Source organism: Podarcis bocagei, assembly GCF_964188305.1.
Source record: "Podarcis bocagei genome assembly, chromosome: 5".
NCBI classification, from domain to species: Eukaryota; Metazoa; Chordata; class Lepidosauria; order Squamata; family Lacertidae; genus Podarcis; species Podarcis bocagei.
In genome coordinates this window covers 85812902-85836468 of record NC_138129.1, presented here as the reverse complement: position 1 = coordinate 85836468, position 23567 = coordinate 85812902, and the positions used below count along the sequence as shown (strand labels likewise).

Below are 23567 nucleotides of genomic sequence, written 5' to 3'. Positions count from 1 at the left end.
ACAACTGGATCATATTTGATCATCTTTGTGTGATGAAGACTGAACCATGACTGTAAATTGCAAGCCAACTCTTTCATTTCAGCACATGTAGACTAGTGTGGGAAAGGGAGCACATCTGAAATGAGTCCTTATCATTCATTTATATTTCAACAAAACATTTTGCCATAACATTTTATCATCTCATTAGCAAGCATGGCTTTTTATACCACACATATGTATATATGCCTTCCTCTATAATAACAACTGGTGAAGAAAATTAAATGATTTTAAGAAAATTAATGCACACGGTAAAGTTTTGTTCTGTGTGGTATGGTGCCGTTCCCACAAAGCCATCTTCAAAATCTGTTACTAAGCATATTAAGGAAGATGGCAAAATCATTTTGTTGCTTTGGGGAAGCTGGATGTTCAGTGATTGCTTTCAGATGATAGCCAAGTTTTCTTTCATTCTCAGTCCTTGGACAAATGATCTCTTCACCGATAAAATTACTCACAACCACTCTTTCTTAATAGCAACAGCTCTGGTTTCCTCCTCTTCTTCTTTTAGAAAGTGGAGATCTTCAAAGCTAACAGCGATCTATGAAATATCTTCATACTGAAAAGATACATCTGAAAGCTAAAGTGATGGGAAACATGTTATCATGGAGCAATTTCTACTGCATCCCGCGCAGCTCCCCACACTTGGCACTCCAGATCTGAAACGTACAAAAATAAAAGACGCCGCATTTGCAAAATGTTCTCTAGCCCGATATGGGAGTGGGAGATGTTCTGATAAAAAGAACATTCGTGGCGTTTTGTTGGGCACTCAAGCCCTGCAATTTGGAGAACGTCCTCAAGATAAGGGATATCGGTGACAGCCTTCGCTGTGATTGTTCAATCTCTTTGCTGTGTCAGGCAAGGGTCTATTTCAGTGTGAATCATCCAGGCACAGCTTCAATGGAGAGGCTGTTAATCCAGCCCTTGGCTTTTGTTTAGATCGTTAGGGCAGTGATTGAATATGATCCAGCTAAAATTAGTCCTGATGAAAGCAACCGAGTAACTTATTTGTGGAAAACTTGATAGTTTTTCAGAGGAGATGGTCACAAGCAACTGTTATCTGGATTTGTGGACTTGGTGTACAGCTGTAGCATCTGTTTGTTGCTATAGGATTGGTCAGCTCTTCGTTCTGGTGCAAAGGTCATGTACACATTAGTGTTTACTCCAGCTCCAGTGTGCGCCCATCACCGGTGTTTGAAGCCGAGTGCACATGCCTTTAGACACCATCCATATGCATTCTGTAGTTTCTTGAGAAATCCTTCTGTCTGATGCAGGTTCCATTGGATATCAAAACACACACTGCAGTTAAGCTATGTATGTTCAAAACAGTGGCTGCACATATGCGGATAACAGCACAGGTGCAGATGAGAGCTTATTTGAATAGGAGCAGGTGTCAGGGAGCCAGCCAGCAATAAATCACACTGAGTATGTGAAGTTAACTCTTTATTAGAAGATGCAGGGCCTATTCTGGGGAGCCAGGCCTAATGAGCACAGCAACTCTTCTCAGTAGATCTTGCTCCTATGGGGCAGTTGCGCTTCAAGACCCCCAACCACCCCTAAAATATGAATACACAGTGACATGGGATTTTAGTTTAAGTTACTTGGCAAAATTTAAGCCATAACTTTATTGAATACAGAATGTGAGTGGTATTGGCTTAGGCATTGGAATCATCCAAACTATATCAGACTCCCACCCGCATCGCAAAGAATCTGATAAAAGGGTGAAGCACCACCAGAGGGAGCCCCGCCGATGCGAACCAACTCGACTTCGCCCCGGTGCCCCCTTGGGGTCCTGGTATGGCCCTAGCCCCTACCACAGGGTTTCGCACAAGACCTAGGCCAACCCCTGATTCCTTTAACGGAATACCCTTGAGCTTGGAGGGGCAGGTGATGGCCGCATCTCCCCTCCCCACACATTGCTGATCCAATGCATAACCGCCCAACCTGACAAAGTTGTGGCGATTGTGACGCAGTAGGCAAAAACCAAATGGCTCTGCCAATTTGCCAGACAGAAAAAAATCCTACCAGGCCCCCATTGCAAAACAGGTGACCAACAACCTCCATAGCAAGGCCAACGCACCAGATAAAGGGGGGTGGGGGTGATCCGCTGAGTGAAGGCAAAGAGGTCCAGGAAACATCACGCAGGGATTAAATAATGTTTTGCAGTCACCCCCAAGTCAAGCCATTGGCTTTAGGGACCAAGTGATTGCAAAACGACCAACCGGAGTGGAACAGGGCATAGCCCTGCTCACACCAGGAGGTGGGAGATGCCTGGGGGCCCGAGCGCAACGCATACCCTCCTTATAGAGGATTTGTGGAGGCTGAAAATCCTCACCTTCTCACAGCTGCCCAAATCTCTTCTTTGTTTGTTACTATGTTATGTATCTTTGGTTTTCTATATATATCATAATCTGTCCTATGAAGCATGCGGTTGGGCGGCATGGCCTTGTGACCATGTCAGCACATGGAGGGGTTCATTTCAATCTCCCCCATCTAAGTGAAGAAGTACAGAAGGTGTGAGGGGGAGAGTGGAAAGTGGGGCGTTTTTCTCTTTCCATCCATTGCTCTGTGCTCCATTTTTCTCCCCTGATGGAAGGAAGGAAAAGAGGAAAATGGTAGATATTTTCTGCAAAGGGCAGAGAGAAGCACTACATCCTTCAGAGAGCTCATTTTTCTAATTTAAACTGCGAAGCTATTTATAATCTCCCCAAGGAAGGAAGGCGAGAACTGCCCCTAAAAATCGATAGCGAAATCCAAGATTTTAAATGTAGCTGGGAAGGACCACCAGCGCAACAACCTCATTGCCCTTCAAAAAGTAGTCAGAAAGAGAAAAGTTCTAGCTCTTTGTAACTCAGTTCTTAATTGAGTACAATTCTAAACACGCCTATTCAGAAGTAAGTCCTACTGATCAGAGGAGCTTAAACCCAGCTAAGTGGTGTTAGGATCAAAGTCCTAGTTCCCTTGGTCTTGCGTCTGTTAGTGAGGAACTGCAATGCAAACGTAAAACAAAGACTACTAAACTCCACAAAATGACATATTGTTGACCTCTGAGGCTACACATTAAAATGCACTGGAGTTGCCAATTATAGCCAGATTTTTAATTGCCTGGTCTGTACCACATTGGGATCTAACACTGGACAATTCCCACAGCTGTTTTGGGTTCTTCCCAACCAATTGGCGGAAATGCTATACCAATGGCAAGGGTTGAATCAGAATGTGGACTGGCTTTCCAACTGTATAACCAAATAAAAGTTGCGGTCTGTCCCAACCCACAAATGTGTATTTGGTTTGACCATTCCTGCCATGCTTGCAACCATGACGTGCAACTGCCTCACAGCAACCGGCTACTCAAAATGGCAGCCCCAACAAGCGGAAAGCCTTCAACCCACAGGAGATCAGTCAGAATCATGCAGATACTGGTTTTTACAGCCAAGTTTAGGCATACAGTGGTGCCCCGCAAGACGAATGCCTCGCAAGACGAAAAACCCGCTAGACGAAAGGGTTTTCCGTTTTTCGATGCGCTTCGCAAGACGAATTTCCCTATGGGCTTGCTTCGCAAGACGAAAACATCTTGTGAGTCTTGCGATTTCTTTCACTTTCCCCCCTTTTTCTAAGCCGCTAAGCCGCTAAGCCGCTAATAGCCTTTTAGCCACTAAGCCGCTAAGCCTTTAATAGCCGCTAAACCGCTAATAGCGCTAATCCGCTAAGCCGCTAATAGGGTTGCTTCGCAAAACGAAAAAACCGCTAGACGAAGAGACTCACGGAACGGATTATTTTCGTCTTGCGAGGAACCACTGTACTGATTTAAGTGCTAACTTACTAGGGTGAGTGAGAAGGGTGAGCTTTGGAAGTGGGGAGACTTCTGCACTGATAGAGGGTCTCCATGCACTTTAAAACTGCCATTTTCCACAGAAATGGCAATAATAATAATAATAATAATAATAATAATAATAATAATAATTTATTATTTATATCCCACCCATCTGGCTGGGCCTTCCCAGCCACTCTGGGCGGCTTCCATAGAAACAAAAAATACAGTAAAATATCACACGTTAAAAACTTCCCTGAACAGGGCTGCCTTAACATGTCTTCTGAATGTCAGGTAGTTGTTTATCGCTTTGACATCTGCTGGAAGGGCGTTCCAAAGGGCGGGCACCACTACCGAGAAGGCCCTCTGCCTGGTTCCCTGTAGCTTTGCTTCTCGCAATGAGGGAACCACCAGAAGGCCCTCGGCGCTGGACCTCAGTGTCCGGGCAGAACAATGGAGGTGGAGATGCTCCTTCAGGTATACTGGGCTGAGGCTGTTTAGGGCTTTAAAGGTCAGCACCAACACTTTGAATTGTGCTCAGAAATGTACTGGGAGCCAATGTAGGTCTTTCAAGACCGGTGTTATATGATCTCGGCGGCCGCCCCCAGTCACCAGTCTAGCTGCCGCATTCTGGATTAGTTGTAGTTTCCGAGTCACCTTCAAAGGCAAAGCTAGCATACTGCTCTGCATACCAACCATTGAATGTTTACTTATCCCCTCACCAGAAGGCCTGAAGAAGGCTTCTTTCTTTCCAGAATCAGAGCGATCACTGGACATCATCACAAAAATTAGATTAGATTACCGTCCGACGTTTTAAAACCCGAGGCTTTCCTTTATTCCTCTCACAATTTAACTATGAAAAAAACAGGCTATAAGGGAGTACTCAAATTGCCCTGAGTACATTGTTGTTGTTGAATGGCAGTATATTAAGTTATCATAATAAGTAAGTAAGTTAGTAAGCAAGTAGGGATGATGATAGCAACAAGAGACAACAAGCAGTATTATTTCTAGAGCAAACAAGCTAAGCTAATGATCACTTTGCAAAAACTCTCGACCAAAACATAATTATGTTTTGCAATATGAGCGGAATAGCTGTTAGTCACACAGCTTGTTTGTGTGCATCAGGGCACGCACACAAACACACACATTTAAAAGAAAATACCCTGCCTGTTATGACTGAATTAATTGAATGACATGACTGAGACCTTAGCTGGCTGACGGATTTATCGTCAGCTGCAGCCGTCTCTAGGCTTTGATGCCACAACCACTGGTGACTCCTGCTCTCTAACTGACTTGTACCCTTGCACCACCTAGATGATGTAGCTACCGTATTTTTTGCTCTATAAGACCACAAGACACACCTAGTTTTTGGAGGATGAAAACAAGAAAAAAAATATTCTTAATCTCAGAAGCCAGAACAGCAAGAGGGACCGCTGCGCAGTGAAAGCAGCAAACCCTCTTGCTGTTCTGGCTTCTGGGATAGCTGCGCAGCCTGCATTCGCTCCATAAGACGCACACACATTTCCCTTTACTTTTTAGGAGGGGAAAAGTGAGTCTTATAGAGCAAAAAATACAGTATATATGCACAACAGTTTTCTTTTAAAGTAGGCAAGCATAGGCTTCTAAGGGCAGATTCATATTCTACCCCAAATGCTGTTTCCTTATGGTTGCATACAATATCAACGTTAGCAACATACAATATGAAGAAAAATTATATTTATATTATTAGGTTTTCGAATATCCAGATCTTTTTAAAGCACCTGTGAATGTAACAACAACAACTTATTTATACCCCGCCTATCTGACTGGGTTGCCCCATCCACTCTGGGTGCATATACAAAAGAATAATAAAGCATCAATCATTAAAAACTTCCCTGTAAAAGGGAAAGGACCCCTGGAAAGTTAAATCCAGTCAAAGGTGACTATGGGGTATGGTGTTCATCTCACTTTCAGGCCGAGTAAGACAGCGTTTGTCCACAGACAGTTTTCTGGGTCATGTAGCAGCATGACTAAACCACTTCTGACATAACAAAACACCGTTTACCTTCCTGCCATACCTATTTATCTACTTGCACTGGTGTGCTTTCAAACTGCTTGGTTGGCAGGAGCTGAGACAGAGCAATGGGAGCTCATCCCATCACAGGGATTCCGATCGGCAAGCTGAAGAGGCTCAGTGATTTAGACCACAGTGCCACTCGCTGCCTTTCACCCTTTTAAAATTTACCTTTTTTACCTTTCCCCCCTATACAGGGCTGCTTTCAGATGTCTTCTAAAAGTCAGGAAGTTGTTTATTTCCTTGACATCTGATAGGAGGGTATTCCACAGGGTGGGCGCGACTACTGAGAAGGCCCTCTGCCTGGTACCCTATAACCTCACTTTTCAAAATGAGGGAACCACCAGAAGACCCTTGGAGGTGGATCTTAGTGTCTGGGCTGGATGATGGAGGTGGAGACGCTCTCTCAGGTCTACAGGGCGAAGGCCGTTTAGAGTTTTAAAGGTCAGCACCACCACTTTGAATTGTGCTCGGAAACATACTAGGAGCCAATGTAGGTCTTTCAGGACAGGTATTATATGTCTAGCTGCCACATTCTGGATTAGTTGTAGTTTCTGAGTCACCTTCAAAGGTAGCCTCACACAGAGTGCATTGCAGCAGTCCAAGTGGGAGATAACCAGGGCATGTACCATCCTGGCTAGACAGTGTGCAGGCAGGTAGGGTCTCAGGTGGTGTACCAGATAGAGCTGATAGACAGCTGCCCTGGACCCAGAATTAACCTGAGCCTCCATGGACAGCTGTGAGCCCCAAATAACTCTCAGGCTGTGCATATGGGAGGAGCTGATGATATGGGAAAATTCACTATCCTGATTTGGAGTTCTGGTGCCAACTTTCCACATGATCTCCACACTTTATGCATTACTTGGAAAGCATAAGGCACAGCCATAGGGAAGCAGCATCCTTGCCACTCAAGTTATCAATTAAAATTGAAAAACCATCGCAATGGAACCTTAAGGTGTATATGCAGATCTAGATGTCTATATTATAGCACAAGACCAGTGGAAGGATCCTGATTGCTGACACCATTTCATAATGCAAACTTGCACTGGCAGAGCAAGAACAATGCCGTGCTATAAACTTTTATCTGTATTTAGGAACACTGATCGTTTTGAAGCTATAGAATAGAATCTGGCCAGGATGTCATTAAAGAACAGAACTGTACCCAAGGTACTATTTTTATTTCAGAGTGCTTGCTATGCACCATGGAAAAGGGAGAGTAGAAATCAAACCTTGAATTCTGGTATCCTCCTACATTTATTTTCCTCATTCTTTTCACTTCATGTATATTCCTGTTCCAAACCAAAGGATGTATTTCTGATTGCCTGCCCTGCTTGCTTTAGGAGGAAATGAGAAGCATCAATAGGACTCTGTCTTTTACTCCTGCCTAAGACTGTTCTGAAACTGCAGCGTAGCTGACTGCCTGGCTGGTGATTCATGGGAAAAGAATACAATTCCTCTTTACTTTTCTGCAGTTTTGCCAACACAACGCAACAATGGTAACGCTAGGAAAAGGGGGTCATTTACTACGACTGTCAAGAGGAGTTGATGGAAGATGCCCTATTTATAGAAGCACAGTAACAAACACAGCTTGCACTCTGCAAGCATAGACATGCCCCCACTTCTGTGTGGGTGTGGAATGCTTCCTTCAATCTGAAGCTTGTTAAAATGCTCACAGCATTAAAATTGTTAAATATACTGTTTGCTCTATTTTCAGGATTACATCCTAGAATCACAGAATCATAACATCATGTTTGCTGACTGGGAAAAGTTGTGGACCACCGGTATAAAGTTTACGGCATGTAATGCCTTAAGAGAAAATATTATGAAAATGATTTACAGGTGGTACATGACCCCAGTCAAGCTTGCAAAGATCTATCATCTGCCCGATAATAAATGTTGGAAATGTAAAGAATCTGAAGGTACTTTCTTCCACCTTTGGTGGACGTACCCGAAGATTAAGGCTTTCTGGGAAATGATATATAATGAAATGAAAAAGGTACTTAAATGTACTTTCCCTAAGAAACCAGAGGCCTTTCTCTTGGGCATTGTCGGCCAAGTAGTGCCAAAGAAAGACAGAATTTTTTTTATGTATGCCACAACAGCAGCAAGAATACTCATCGCAAAGTATTGGAAGACACAAGATCTACCAACCCTGGAAGAATGGCAGATGAAGGTGATAGATTACATGGGACTGGCTGAAATGACCGGCAGAATCCGTGACCAGGGGAAAGAGACGGCGGATGAAGACTGGGAGAAATTTAAAATTTATCTTAAGAAACATTGTAAAATTAATGAATGTTAAAATGTTGAGGTTTTTGAAAAAAGGGGATTACAGCTGTAAAAGATTAAGTAAAGGAAAAGATTAGGGGAAAATTATGAGAAAATTAAGGGGTAGGATTTGCTGAAACAAATTTGGAAATTGGGATGCAGAAAGGGGAGGTATGGGGAAGTCGGTGAAGTAAGGTTTAAGAAAAAAGCATTTGAAATTTTACATGTTTGTTTATGTGTTTGTTTGTTTTTATTGTGTAATGTTTGTGTTTATAAAATTTGTGAAAAACCAATAAAAAAATTATAAAAAAAATAGAATCACAGAATCATAGAGTTGGAAGGGACCCTGAGGGAGAACCATATACAGTCATACCTCGAAAGTCAAACAGAATCCGTTCCAGAAGTCCGTTTGACTTCCAAAATATTCGGGAACCAAGGCGCGGCTTCCGATTGGCTGCAGGAAGCTCCTGCAGCCAATTGGAAGCCGCGGAAGCCGTGACGGATGTTTGGCTTCAGAAAAACGTTCACAAACTGGAACAATCACTTCCGGGTTTGCAGCGTTCGGGAGCCAAAACGTTTGTCTCTCAAGACGTTCGACTGAATGCCCCTTGAGTTTGTTGGAGGAAGATTGCAATTGCATGAAGTGCAATTTTGTGCACATCTTATTCTACCCGTCTCCAACAAATGCCCTGTTTAAGACAGTGTTGTAGTTCAGACATTAATTATGATATCCTACCCAGAGTCGGTCACGACTGGACCTAATGGTCAGGGGTCCCTTTACCTTTACCTTAAGCAGGGCTTAAATCACAGTTTTCTCAGTTTGGCTGACACCAGAAACTATGGTTGAACAAACCTTGCTACCCTTCTCAAAGCTTCGTGTGTGAAAGACAGCTCTCAAATTTACAGAATGATTACCAAGAGTTCTCAACTAATATGTGGGAATGAAGCATCAGCCCCAAACGTTGTCTTACATGCAGATTTACTGCACTTGTATAGCACCTTTCTTCCAAGGAGCAAAAGGCAGCATACTGTACATAGAATCATAGAACGGTAGAGTTGGAAGGGACCAAAGGGTCATCTTGTCCAACCCCCTGCAATGCAGGGATCTTAACTAAAGCATCCATTGCAGATGGCCACCCAACCTCTGCTTAATAACCTCCAAGGAAGGAGAGTCGACAACCCCCCAAGGGAGACCGTTCCACTGTCAAACAGCTCTTACTGTCAGAAAGTTTTTCTGTATGTTTATTCAGAATCCCCTTTCTTGTAACTTAAAGACATTTGTTTGAGTCCTACTCTCCAGAGCAGAAGAAAAGAAGCTTGTTCCCTCTTCTACGTGACAGCCCTTCAGATATTAGAAGATGGCTATCATATCTATTTTCTATCTCCTCTTTTCCAGGCTAAACATGCCCAGCTCCTTCAAGTGCACCCCATAAAGCTTGGTTTCCAGACCCTTGATCATCTTGGTTTTCATCTAACTTTTCAGACTTTACACCAGGCTATTGCAGACAACCACTTTGATCCCAAATTGTTCTTCCACTAGCCCAATGGGAGAGGGAGGCTATTTCTCTCCTCCATCTCTCACCATACCTGTAAGTGTATCTGTGAAAGCAGCAGCAGAGAGGAGGAGATGGTGTGGAGAAGCTAGTTCACTAAAACGTGACCTCCACACAATTCCAGTGAGCACAAGTTCCTGGAAGCAACTGCAGGGAAAGGGGTATAGCTGTTGGTTTATGAACTGCTTACTGGTTTCTGCTGTTCAAACTCAAATCCATCTATAAGATCAGGCTATTGCTTCCCAGGTAGCCCAAATTGAAAAAAACGCCCCTACAGAATTAGGTACAGTAAGGATATCACAGTTCCTCTAAGAAATTCTGAAGACTAACAGCATGATTTTAGCCATGTCAACTCAGAAGAAAGTTTGCTGAATTTCCTGGGGCTTGTTGTTGTTGTTTAGTCGTTTAGTCATGTCCGACTCTTCGTGACCCCATGGACCAGAGCACGCCAGGCACATCTGTCCTCCACTGCCTCCCGCAGTTTAGTCAAACTCATGCTGGTAGCTTCGAGAACACTGTCCAACCATCTCATCCTCTGTTGTCCCCTTCTCCTTGTGCCCTCCATCTTTCCCAACATCAGGGTCTTTTCCAGGGAGTCTTCTCTTCTCAAGATCTGGCCAAAGTATTGGAGCCTCATTTTCATGACCTGTCCTTCCAGTGAGCACTCAGGGCTGATTTCCTTAAGAATGGATAGATTTGATCTTCTTGCAGTCCATGGGACTCTCAAGAGTCTCCTCCAGCACCATAATTCAAAAGCATCAATTCTTCAGCGATCAGCCTTCTTTATGGTCCAGCTCTCACTTCCATACATCACTACTGGGAAAACCATGGCTTTAACTATACGGACCTTTGTTGGCAAGGTGATGTCTCTGCTTTTTAAGATGCTGTCTAGGTTTGCCATCACCTTTCTCCCAAGGAGCAGGCATCTTTTAATTTCGTGACTGCTGTCAGCATCTGAAGTGATCATGGAGCCCAAGAATGTAAAATCTCTCACTGCCTCCATTTCTTCCCCTTCTATTTGCCAGGAGGTGATGGGACCAGTGGCCATGATCTTCGTTTTTTTGATGTTGAGCTTCAGACCATATTTTGTGCTCTCCTCTTTAACCCTCATTAAAAGGGGCTTACTCCCAGGTAAATAGGATCAGGAGTACAGCTTAGGGCAAAAAAGCTATTGAAAGTGTTTCTTTGAGAACTTAAGACTGGGTGGGAGAGAGTTCAAATAGGCCTCAACATCCTGTATACATTCAGTGATGTTCAGAGGCTGCTTCACCCTGAACACATAGCAAATGAATCTACAGAACTCAAAAGAAGACCACAGTTGAAACCATTCTCAGGGTAACCTGTAAAAGCATATCTCATGTTGAGTGTGTGTGAGGGGGTGTTCTCCAAATCCTTAGTGTTAATAGGCTCATATTAACTTCATCTTAAAATTTACCAGGGATTAATTCATGTTACTTAAGATATGCAGACTGCACAAATCTAAACTAATGGCTTCAGACTGCACAAATCTAAACTAATGGCTAAGGGACTGAGCTGCAACCTTGAAAGCCATCCATGAATTCACTAGGTGGCCTTCGGCAACCCACTCAGTCTAATCTATTGGCACCATATTGCTTTTTACAATATGGTGTCAATAATACCAGTCTACTTACCGAATGATTGAGGCAATGTGCTTTGAAGACCCTAGAGTCCCACACAATGGCTGAATAATTATTATTGCAGAGAAACAGATTGTTAGGTCCAAGTCCCCTTCATTTCATACAGTGTTTCAATTTTACCTGGTCCATGGAGACGGGAGTGCAGGAACAACACAAAAACTCATCACGGATGCACAGAATTTGGAGTGACATAGACTAGGACAAGAAAACAGCTTTTCAATGGCCCAATTTCAGCCAGCATACTGGGGGAAATAGTAAGGGGTGGATGGCAGTTTCAGACCAGCTACAGTGTGCACCAATGTCATGGCTACACCTGTGAATGTGGGGATAAGGAAGGAATGCTGGTCCCAAACCTGGCTAAACCTTGAGTTGACATTCCCAAGACCCCTTAATGGTGTCCTTAGTGAGAAGTCGAGCGCTCACCTCAACTTACCTTCTGCTAAAGATCTTGCCCAGAGCCAACCAGAACAATTGTGACAAAAACGGAGAGCAATTTAAATGGATCAATGAGCACTGCTGTGGGGGAAGGTGAAGCCCCTACTCTGCTGATCGTATATCGAGTAAATTCAGCTGGCATAGTCAATTTGTCTTTGGTCAAATGGCAAAATCCAGAATGACCAAGCTGACCAGTTGCACTGGAAATGTCCCCCAAGCTCTCTAGCACCCTCATCCTTGCTGAGGAACAGGATACACCCCACCCCCCAGTAAACAGAACCCCAGGGCTATCCATGCTTTGCAGGATGAATTGATAAAGAGAATTCAGATATTCTTAATTACTGCAATTGCTCTGCAGAGTGCAACAAGCAAATATCAGCGTATGTGTGAGAAACTGTCCGCAATATCGATATTTGCTGGCGCTGTGGGTTAAACCACATAGCCTAGGACTTGCCGGTCAGAAGGTCGGCGGTTCGAATCCCAATCGAATGAGCTCCCATTGCTCGGTCCCTGCTCCTGCGAACCTAGCAGTTTGAAAGCATATCAAAGTGCAAGTAGAGAAATAGGTACCGCTCCAGCGGGAAGGTAAACGGCGTTTCTGTGTGCTGCCCTGGTTCGCCAGAAGTGGCTTAGTCATGCTGGCCACATGACCCGGAAGCTGTACGCCGGCTCCCTCGGTCAATAAAACGAGATGAGCGCCGCAACCCCAGAGTCGGCCACGACTGGACCTAATGGTCAGGGGCGCATGGAAACGCCATTTACCTTCCCACCGGAGCAGGACCTATTTATCTATTTGCACTTTGATGTGCTTTCAAACTGCTAGGTTGGCAGGAGCAGGGACCGAACAATGGGAGCTCACCCCGTTGTGGGGATTCAAACCGCTGACCTTCTGATCACCAAGTCCTAGGCTCTGTGGTTTAACCCACAGCGCCACCCGCGTCCATCCCTTTACCTTTACCTTTATCTAAAAATACAAACCTAACTTTTGGAAAATCCAAAGGAACAGCAACATAAACCAATGGCAGATCTGCTGAGGGTTGTTTTAAGGCCAACTGAATATGATTTCAATTAATATTGCAGGCTGTTGCAGACGGATTCGTTTCCTTAGCAAGCAATTGTGTTATAGGATGTGTTTTCCCCCCTTGTTGCTGTTTAGTCTCTTTCTTTTCCCCTGTCTGGAAGGGTCATAACAGGGACAGAATAATTTGGTGCATAATGAGCTTCCAGATGCTGAAGGCAGCAATAATTGCTGTGGTTCAACTTGCCATTTTCTCCATCTTTTTGTGTCGGCTACAAAATGCAGGCTGCACCTGAACGTCATGTTCCTCTCTAAATAGTTCCGTTCTAAACAGCTCTCTTCTCCTTGTCAGTCACAGACCATGGCTTGCTCTCAAATGCTTTCGTTTCCCACAACCAGCCAGGCACTAGCGTGGAGATCTGCTTCATATTCTATCAACTGCTTGTGTAATGTTAGAAAGAGAATCGGATCCCAGCGAATATCAAAGGAATCAGATCCCAGTGAATATCAAAGGATATCACCGAAGAATACTTAAAGCTGTGTTTCACACAGCAATTAATGCCACACCAAGACCCCATCTGCACTATACATTTAAAGCACTATGATACCACTTTAAACAGTCATGGCTTTCCCCAAAGAATCCTGGGAAGTATAGCTTGTTAAAGGAACTAAGAGTGGGTAGGGGGGATCTCTATTCTCCGTACAGAGCTACAGTATCAGAATAGTTAATCCCTCTCCACAGCAAGCTCTGTGAACTCTCATTCTGTCAAGGAAATAGGGATCTCCTAACAACTTTCAGCACCCTTCAGCTACTGTTTCCGTGATTCTTTGGAGGCAGCCGTTTAAAGTGGTATGATAATGCTTTAAATCTATAGTGCAGATGGGTCAGGCTACTGTTCTATTGGTACTGTGGAAAAGCTTGTAACAGAACTAAACACATATTTTCAATAAAATAAAATAAGTAGAAATGCAAAACAGTAACATCGGGAATGTTTATCAGGACTATCTGAGTAATTAAGAAATGCAGTATAAATATTAGATCATCACTCCCCAAACTTCAGAGCATGGGAAGTCACCCCCCAAAAATATAATTTGGCATGATTATTTGGCTTTTATGATTGTATTATAATTTTGAATGTTTTAATGGGTTCATTGGATTGTTAAATTGGAAAACTTAATAAATATTATTATTTTTTTTAAAAGAAAGGCAAAACAGTACGGTGCAAAGTGTACACAGAATGCAACAGCTAAGTCTTAGATTTTTCTTTTCAAGTTTCACATTTGGGATTCCAGATGTTTGGTAGGAAGAAGCTTCAAACCATCAAATTATAGATATAATGATCTTCCGAAATGCTTCCTGCCTGCTCCAGCCAAGGTTGTTTATAACATTTAGCTCCACTCCTACGCTGAGGATGTATGACAAATAGCTTTCCCCTTTTCAAGGGTCTTAATGGGTGCTGTCCTATGCGTGACTTCTCTGAACTGGATCTCTCTGGAACATAACAAGCATCATTTGCAAAACAGCGAGTCCTGCTTATTCGATGATTAGAGGAATTTCCTTACATAAGCTGCAGGGCTGACATTTTCTTTCCTACTGCAACCAAACATATAAACACCCTCCGTCCCTAAACTTTTGCTACCACAAAATACATGCCTATAAAAAATGTAATTAAAACTTTTTTCTTGAAACAGTGCAAGAACGGAATTACATTACTACTAGTAACATCACCACATACTACTTACCATGTAAAGATAAGACACAGCAATGTAGATATTAAAATCAGAACTTGGTTAAACATTGCAGACTGTGTCCGTTGGATGGCTCTATGGAGATCATTCTAGATTAAAAGAAAAGAGATGCATAATGTTCAGAAATGCTTTTTATATTAAATATTAAATATGCCACAATTAATCTAACTTTTGTCAGTATTTCATATGCATATATACAATCTGGATTCCATGTTTTGAAGCTCTGCAGTCCTGCAAAGGTTCACATTTTATTTATACATAAAATCTTATTTGCCTTTCTACTGAGGCATTCAAAATAGCTACAAAGAAATACAGCAAAAACCAGCATACCCTTTTTAAAAATAAAGCTCCCAATCAATAGAACAATCACTCTAAAATACAAACTGATACAATAAATTACAGTAAAACCAACCAGTCTAAATTAAAAGAAACAAATAATTGGATTAAAAGTCTTTTGAAATAACAACTTCGGCTCCAATCCTGTACATACTCACTGAACTCAACGGGACTTACTTCTGAGTATACACGTAAAGGATTATGTTTTTGGACTGGCAACCAACAAGAAAGAGTGCTAAGCATGGATTAGGAGCCAAGTATAATTGGTATTTGCTCAAGAAACCATCAGCTCCAACAGTTTGGAGCCAGAAAAAAAATAACCAACGAGGCAAAGGGATTAATGCTGGACCAATAGTTTTATAATAAACATAGGCAAGGCACTTGTTTTCCTGAGAAGTGAATCTAAGTAAACCACAGGGAGGTAAAACAGAAGGCTGCAAATTCCAACAATAAAACTACTTCAGCATTTGAATGGAAATTCAAAAACCAATTAACCTGATGTATTTGGATTTAATCCAAATTACTCCCATCCATTTTCAGTGGCACTTCACAGGCTGGAATTTAGGTGTTATGGCTTAAGCAGACTACTGATCTAGGTTTGTGATTGGTACAGATACTGTAAAAGTACAGAGTTTTGTTGTCATTTTTCTTAAATAAGTCCTTTGTTATACTTACAATCATATTCTCCAACGCATGTTTAGCAAGCCAGCAATTTAAAAACACTGGGATAAATAAGTTTCTTAATGCAGGGCAGAAAATCTGAAGGAGAATGCAGAAAGACATTAAATGTATTCAGCTAACTTTGCCAGTAAAACTGCACTGAACGTACAGAAACGGTAGTTTCATTTTAAAAGATCTAATTTCAAGCCTTATTGCAACGCCACAAGTAAGAATTTACCTCAGCAGAGATAACTTTTGAGATATTTGTTCTACTCTCTTTTCACCCTTGCGGGGGGGAAAGATGGAATCCTACTAAGCACATTTACCAGGAAGCTTTTGGGCCAAACTAGAAGTGTGTACAAACGCTTTGTAACCATTTGTGAACTGAGATCCATGCAGCCCATATGGAAATGCTGCTGTTTAAATAACTTATTTATACCATTTAAATAACTTCCCTTTATGCGAGTGGTTTTCAACCAGTGTGCCGTGGCACCCTGGGGTGCCTTGAATGATGGTCAGGGTTTCTGCGGCCAACATTGGCCTCTGTCCCTCTCTTAGGGTTGCCATATTTGAAAAAGTGAAAACCAGGACACTACAAAAATTGTTTAGCTTTTTAAAGGACCCCCCCCCACCCAAATTGCTGAGCTTTTTAAGGCAAGCCGTCTTTCCTTCCCGCCTGCATCTGTTGGCCTCTTGGGTCTTTGCTGACTGTTTGTTGCTACAAGCTCCCCAGGCAATGGCGCCTTTGGGGCTGGCCAGGGAGTGCTTCCCAGGCCTCTGTGGGGCAGTGTGAGGAGACACCTCTTTTGGGGGCAGGAAGGGCAGCTCAGAGACCAGGGGCAGCAGCAGCTGTCCGGAGGACTCCCAAGGAGAAGGGAGAGGAGAGGAGGCTGAGGGAACACTCCACAAGGGAGGGTGTTGGAAAAGGGGTGAGGGGCTGCCAGCTGCGTAGGCAAGGGGTGCCATAACTGGGCTCCTTAGCCCCACAGCGGTGCCGCAGAAAGAATGTCGTTGGTCAAGGGAGCTGTGGACCCCAAAAGGTTGAAAACTTCTGCTTTATGCCATCAATCAATTAAACTGATTTAAGAACATAGTAACAAAACTTCAATACAGTGGTACCTCGGGTTACATACACTTCAGGTTACATACGCTTCAGGCTACACACTCCGCTAACCTAGAAATAGTGCTTCAGGTTAAGAACTTTGCTTCAGGATAAGAACAGAAATCGAGCTCCGGCGGCACGGCAGCAGCAGGAGGCCCCATTAGCTAAAGTGGTGCTTCAGGTTAAGAACAGTTTCAGGTTAAGTACAGAACTCCGGAACGAATTAAGTACTTAACCCGAGGTACCACTGTATAAGTACACTCATACTTCGGGTTATAGATGATTCGGGTTGTGTGATTTCGTGTTGCGCATCGAGCCGAACCCAGAAGCTACCGGAACGGTTACTTCCGGGTTTCAGTGCTTGCACATGCACAGAAGCGCTGAATCGCTACCCACACATGCGCAGACATGCGGGCTGCGGTTTGTGAATGCTGGGGGTTGCGAACAAGCCTCCCGCACGGATCACGTTTGCAACCCAGGCATCCACTGTATGGGTTTTTTTATAGATAATAACAGATGTGAGAAATATAGGGTGGGCTTCGATGTTGCACTATTACAAACATTCCACCTGAAGAAGAATCTCACTTTGCCAGATGGAATGATACCTTCCCTCTCTTCTCCCCTCCTGCCATTTTGAGGTTTCTGCAGCCCCTTCCCCCAAACCAATTTAGGCAGGTGCAGAGGGAAAAGCATTGTTGTGCAAGCAGAAGTCTTTGCACGAAGCTTCTGCTGACAGGGCTGCTGAGGTGAATCCTGGCCAATATTTATAATCCCCCTTTGACCCTAGGTGCTGAACAATTATTACATTTCAAAAAAACAAAAGTAGGCTATAAACTTACAAACCAAATTAACAATGTAATAAGCACAAGTTGCTGTGCGATGGGGGAACCCAAATATTTAATAATGAAGAAAGTAGAGGAAAATTATATCAGATTGAAAATAGCCTCAAAAATAAATTATTTCCCCCACTAATTAAAATTTGCTTCAACCAACTCAAATTAGGCCTACCAATTAATCAATCAAAATGTGAGTTGATTCAACTAATTGAAGCTTGTAGCTTTGAGGGAAATAATTACAGGATCGCGCATTCAGCCTGAATTCTAGAATTTGTACTGCTTTAAAATAACTTCACACTTAACCCAGATTGTGTGGTAAATGGATGAGACTTACTGTAATTATGAAAGGGATAGCATTAATAATTTCCAACAGGAAAGGAATCCGCACAACTTGCTCCCATAGGTTTCCCTTGTAAAAACAAAAACACAGCACTATCAACCACTGATATTTTGCACAGTGACAACGCGGGGTATGCAGTGACACACAGAGTGATGCACGCAGCGAGTGACATACTACAAAATTATGCAGATGCACTCCACATTGGGGGGGGGGTGTTAACTGGAAAAACTACCAGATTGTGTCTAATACTAGGCAGGCTCATCAATATTTGCAATGGACCTCGTTTTTTTAAAACAAATACAAAGAAACTCTCCTATTTTTTCTTTCATGCTACAAATTTAAACAAACATAAATTAATTATCTTTATTTAGAAGCACATTAACAATTTCCAGCTGGTTACTCAGGAATGGGTAATTACTATTAGGAAGTTAGGAATGGAACTCTCTAACCATAACACTGGGGGCATTGGCTAAAGTTCCACAACACACAGAAGCTTTCTCTCAATGTTAAGGGACACCCCCAAGCACTCCAATTTTAAAAATCCACAAGGAGCTGGAACCTTTGAAACAACACTGCTTTTAACAACCTTTAAACCATGGGTAGGCAAACTAAGGCCCAGGGGCGGATCTGGCCCAATCGCCTTCTAAAGCTGGCCTGCGGACGGTCCGGGAATCAGCGTGTTTTTACATGAGTAGAATGTGTCCTTTTATTTAAAATGCATCTCTGGGTTATTTGTGGGGCATAGGAATTTGTTCACCCCCCCTAAAAATATAGCCCTGCCCCCACAAGGTCTGAGGGACAGTGGACCGGCCCCCTGCTGAACAAGTTTGCTGACCCCTGCTTTAAACGCAACTAGTAAAACCGATTTGCAAACCCATTTGTTTTAACGGACAGAAACAGAACTGTCCCATAGGAAAGTGGCTTACTTTCAGGGCCAGTCTAACACTTTTTGTTGCCTGAAGCAAGAAACAAGATGGCACCTCACCCTTTCTGAGTACATCTGATTGACTAGTGTAGGACCTGTGGCAGACATACATAACTCTGATCTCCAACAGATGCCAATAATTGGGGGTGGCTCAGAAAGAAGGGGGGCTGCCCCTGCTTTCCCCTAGTATCTATCGCCAAGGGCAACTACCTCATTCCGTCTAATGGTATGGTTAGTGCTACACAATGCCCATCATCACCCCTGACCTGCAGATATGTTGGGTGAGGATGATGGGGTTGGGATCCTAGGCAATCTGGAAAACCCCAGGTTACTATAGATATGGAAGAATGTAGCCATAAATACTTACTTTATAGCTGAGATAGCTCAGGAGTGTTGTTTCCAATAGACTTATCAAAGCCACCGACACCTGAAGAAGTGAGACACATGTGAAATATTGTGCAATAATACCTGAGGATTAGGCAAACTTTCAATAAGTGTACATTGGGTAAACCAAAACTAGCTGATTTGTGGGAGAAGTAGCTATCCTGCAAGCTTTCAATAAAGCTTTTGATCTCTTGAGCTGGACCTGTCAGGGGCGTCTTTAGCAGATGCAGTGCTGGGGTGCAAATATCCACCCACGGCCCCCAAATTACCACGGATAGTGTTGGGATGGCCGTAGCTGTGCACTGCCAGCCATCCGGGGGAAGCACAATTCTCCCCCATGCCGCTGCGGGAAAGCAATCCCTGCAGAGGCTTAGGAGTGAAGTTGCACCCTTCCCATGCCTCCTCAGGAGGAGAGCGATCCCCGCAAAGGCTTGGTAGGGAAGCTGCGTGCCCGCCAGCCTTATAGTTGGCGGGGCACAGCTGGCAGGCATGCAGGGAAAGGGGAGGCCGCCAGCAAAGCTGCGCAGCTCCCCCATTAGCTGGGGCGCCCCTGAGAGGCCGGCGCCCTGGCGCGACGCACCACTAAGCCCTATGCGAAAAACATGACAGCAAGAAACTATTCCTTGCATCATTAGTTTCAGGAGGCTTCAAAAATCCAGTATCTGTTGCTTAAGTCATTGACAGCTTTTGCTAGAATTGCACTTAAAAGAAAAGTTGTGGCCAGTTTAAAACTTAAAAACATATCAGAAACAAGTTTAAGCCCTCACACTCAAGACTCGTGAAGGTTCTTTTCATCTTCTCAAAACACAATGTTTTTCAGATGAATTTGCCTCAGTCATCTCAAACTAACTTCAAAACAGCTAGAAAAAGAACTCAGTGGCCTAAAATAACAGCATGAACTCAATAAACACAGGATATTCTGTGGACTGGCAATTGTAGAAACATATCCTCACCAAGTCTGGAATCTTGAATAAGATTAGCATGAGAATTTCTAATTTTAAACAAATGTCCCTTACTAATGAAAACCCAACATCCTGAACAATTGCATAATCAGATTCAGCACAGAGATTAGGAGCTGTCGACGTATAAAAATAACAGCAGCATCCGAAAAATGTTCAGATGCCACCAAATCAGTGCTGGTTGAAGTGAATCATATGCTGCCAGCACCCAGTGATTTGGCACTAAGAAATGTTTCATCTTCAGGACAGAGAATTCTAATCTCCTTGACTTTCAAATTTCACAGGTGGAAAATGGGCTCCAGTTCCACTGCTTTGTATGGCCAGAGCTCAGAGCGACACGGTTATTGCTCTGCTGCCTGAGAAAAGGGCACCTATCTTCTGTGAACCTGGCATAGGAAGCTGCTAATAATGAGAAAGAGGTGAAGAAGGAATAGTTCTAGGCTTAGGTAAGCACACCTCACAGGCAGCCCAGGACTGTGCATGGATAAAGCTGGTCCATTTGTTAGGGGATCCTGACACAAATAAGATACTCTTCCTTGTGTGGGAGAGCTCTAGCTATGTATCTAAGAATGCACGCAAAGATAAGGGAAAGGGAAAGGATCCCAGGACGGTTAAGTCCAGTCAAAGGCGACTATGGAGTTGTGGTGCTCATTTCGCTTTCAGGCAGAGGGAGCCGGTGTTTGTCCACAGACAGCTTTCCAGGTCATGTGGCCAGCAGGACTAAACCACTTCTGGTGCAACAGGACACCGTGACGGAAACCAGAGCACACGGAAACGCCATTTACCCGCCCGCCGCAGCAGTACCTATTTATCTACCTGCATTGGCGTGCTTTCGAACTGCTAGGTTGGCAGGAACTGGGACAGAGCAATGGGAGCTCACCCCGTCATTGGGATTTGAACCGCCAACCTTCTGATCAGCAAGCTCAAGAGGTTCAGTGGTTTAGACCACAGTAGGGTGTGGCTGCTTTGTGAATCACCAGTAGGGGGCAGGCTAGCATATGCAACGTGGCAACTCACCCCGATATGCTTTCAACATGGGTGGGTTGGTGAAGAGGTCAACAGAACCCCCACCAGATTTTATGATGAATAAATATCCTACATTCATTAGACCTGAGCCAAATGTAAGTTTCCCTGCCCGCCACTCCTAGTCTCACAGATATCACTAGGACATGTTACCTCACCTAATTGATTGTGTTGTGTTAAATTAATGGTGCATACCTAACTGTTAAAATGGGTTCATCTCACTATTTAAAAGCTAAATAAAAGTAATGATAGACATCTGGACTGAACTGTTCAGCCTTAACTTGCTTGCAAAGACTCCCAGAGGTATATGGGTTATATGAACTGCTGTTGAGCAGGAAGATCTAAATCCCATATGTACAAAATGATGAGAAACAAGAGAATGAAAGACTAGAACAACAATGGTGTACTAAATGGTGAAGGAAAACAATAAAAAAACCTGCATTATTCAGCCTTAGCAATCAAATTTTTTCCAAACGTTTGGAAACAACAGGTAAACAAAATTCTGATTTCAGAAACCACACAAGCCTAATTGATTAGGAAATGATTGCCTGTATCCAGGAATGACTAACAATTTATTTTTAAAAATTACAAGGTAGAAGTAATTTTAATGGAAAAATATTGCAAAGCAGCAACTCCAAAACATACAAATTTAATAAACAAGAAAAGGCAGATCAGAAAAAGCAATTATTTTTGTTCTTAACTCCTGTCTAAAGTGATGTTGTGTTGCATGATTACACATTTCCACACCCGTAACACATACACAAAAATCAAAATGTGTATGTACATGTGCGCTCACACATGAACCAGACAGGATCTCCTGGGCAGGAGGGAGAGAGTGTCATCAGGAAGATCAATCCAATATCTAATTCCCATCTCTCCCTCTGTAATATCCAATATCTAATACCTGTGACTGCATTAATTTTGTGTTTCATGCCCCCACCATCACCAGGCAGTGATGGAGCATGGGGGTGGAACACCATTATTGCACAATACAGTGTAAGCCATATTAAACATTGCAGATGATGGTTTCCACCTAAAAATCCCCAAAGGAATTGTCTTTTCAACTGAAGGCCATTGTATTGCTGCCCAGCTCCCAACCATTTCAAAGGTGCGTAGGAAAATAATAATAGTAGATTAGGCTCATGATTAGCAAGACTGAGAAAACCCCTAACTAATGAGATGATAATATTCTGCCCAACCGCCTATATTCAAAAAGAAAGAAAGAAATTTTCTTTTTTAAAAAAACAACGTCACAGTGTCCAGTTTATTACAAGCTTTCAGAGCTAAGTGAAAATGTATCTCTTAAATGGAACACTGAAAATTGACAGCAATTTACACAGCCCAACTATAAACTAGTGTCTTGCCATCTATACTACTGCTCCAATGGCTCTTGCACAGTTCATATTCCTTTTTGTGTACTGGATAGGCAGGTACATTCCTCAGGGGGAAAAAGCAGCAGTCCATTTCAAAACCTGATCTATACAAGACACTTTCTTTGAGGCTAGCAGCTTTTCAGCTGCAACTTCATGCCCAGCTTAGGTGGACAGAAAGACATGGCCAGAACTTTGGTTGAGTTCCAGAGGGCTGCATGCTACATGTTTTGACCAGGGTGGTGCATGGTGCAAAGGACTTCGATTAGAAATAAAATTGTCAACCTTTATCCTTGCACTGGAAATGCTCTGACTGTGCATAGGGATCTGTGAACACCAGCTTCACAGAGGGATCCTTCGCCTGTCTACTCAGAAGTAAGAACCATTGTAATCTCAATCATTATAAGAAATTTAGATTAGGCCTGGCTTTCTGAATGTAACTTTCCTACACATCCCTTGGTTTGCTAACTGAATAGCGTTCTATGTTGTTTCCTTTAAGTACCCATGATTCCTGACACACACATCCTGGGATAATATTACTAAGCAACATCTGAATGAGCTGTATAAAACTTAAGACATACATTACCTGTAATCCCCATAAAGGTAAGCTTCTGTTCACCCAAAAGATAAGCGACCTGTTAAATTACAGTAACAAAATGAATACATCTCCAATGTCAGGCTCAGATAAGCCATAGGAAAGAAAACTACCCCCCCCACACACACACAATTGCACCCCTTATGTCCTATAAATGTTTCAATTCACATTGTAACAAAAACTAGAAACCTACAGCCAAGGAACTAACTGACAAGTTCTAGTCCAGTTATCAGGCACCTTTGGACCTCCAGATGTTGCTGAACTTCAATTTTAATAAATATTCAATGTGCAGAATAATAATAGTCTAAAAATTGGATTGTCTCTCCTTTTTTCAAATAATCGAAGTGGAATAAGAAAGATTAATTGCACTTCCAGTGTATTGTTGAAGAGGACTTGGGGGGGAAAGCATCCAGCAGTTATCATGCAATATTTTTTTATAGATGAATCAATAATACTTACTCA

The 23567-nt window shown here is 43.0% G+C and overlaps 1 protein-coding gene across 8 annotated transcripts in view; it reads right to left on the bottom strand.

Annotated features, from left to right (window-relative positions):
* Positions 1 to 23567, bottom strand: part of KCNT2 (potassium sodium-activated channel subfamily T member 2) — a 233659-nt gene that overhangs the window by 106808 nt on the left and 103284 nt on the right. For all 8 annotated transcript variants that reach the window (XM_081194326.1, XM_081194323.1, XM_081194328.1 and 5 more), the window contains 5 exons: positions 23097 to 23145; positions 19142 to 19201; positions 17844 to 17918; positions 15587 to 15670; positions 14570 to 14664 (listed from right to left, as the gene is read on the bottom strand). In XM_081194326.1, coding sequence (XP_081050452.1) covers positions 14570 to 14664; positions 15587 to 15670; positions 17844 to 17918; positions 19142 to 19201; positions 23097 to 23145 — 363 coding nt within the window. The remainder of the gene's footprint in view (positions 1 to 14569; positions 14665 to 15586; positions 15671 to 17843; positions 17919 to 19141; positions 19202 to 23096; positions 23146 to 23567) is intronic.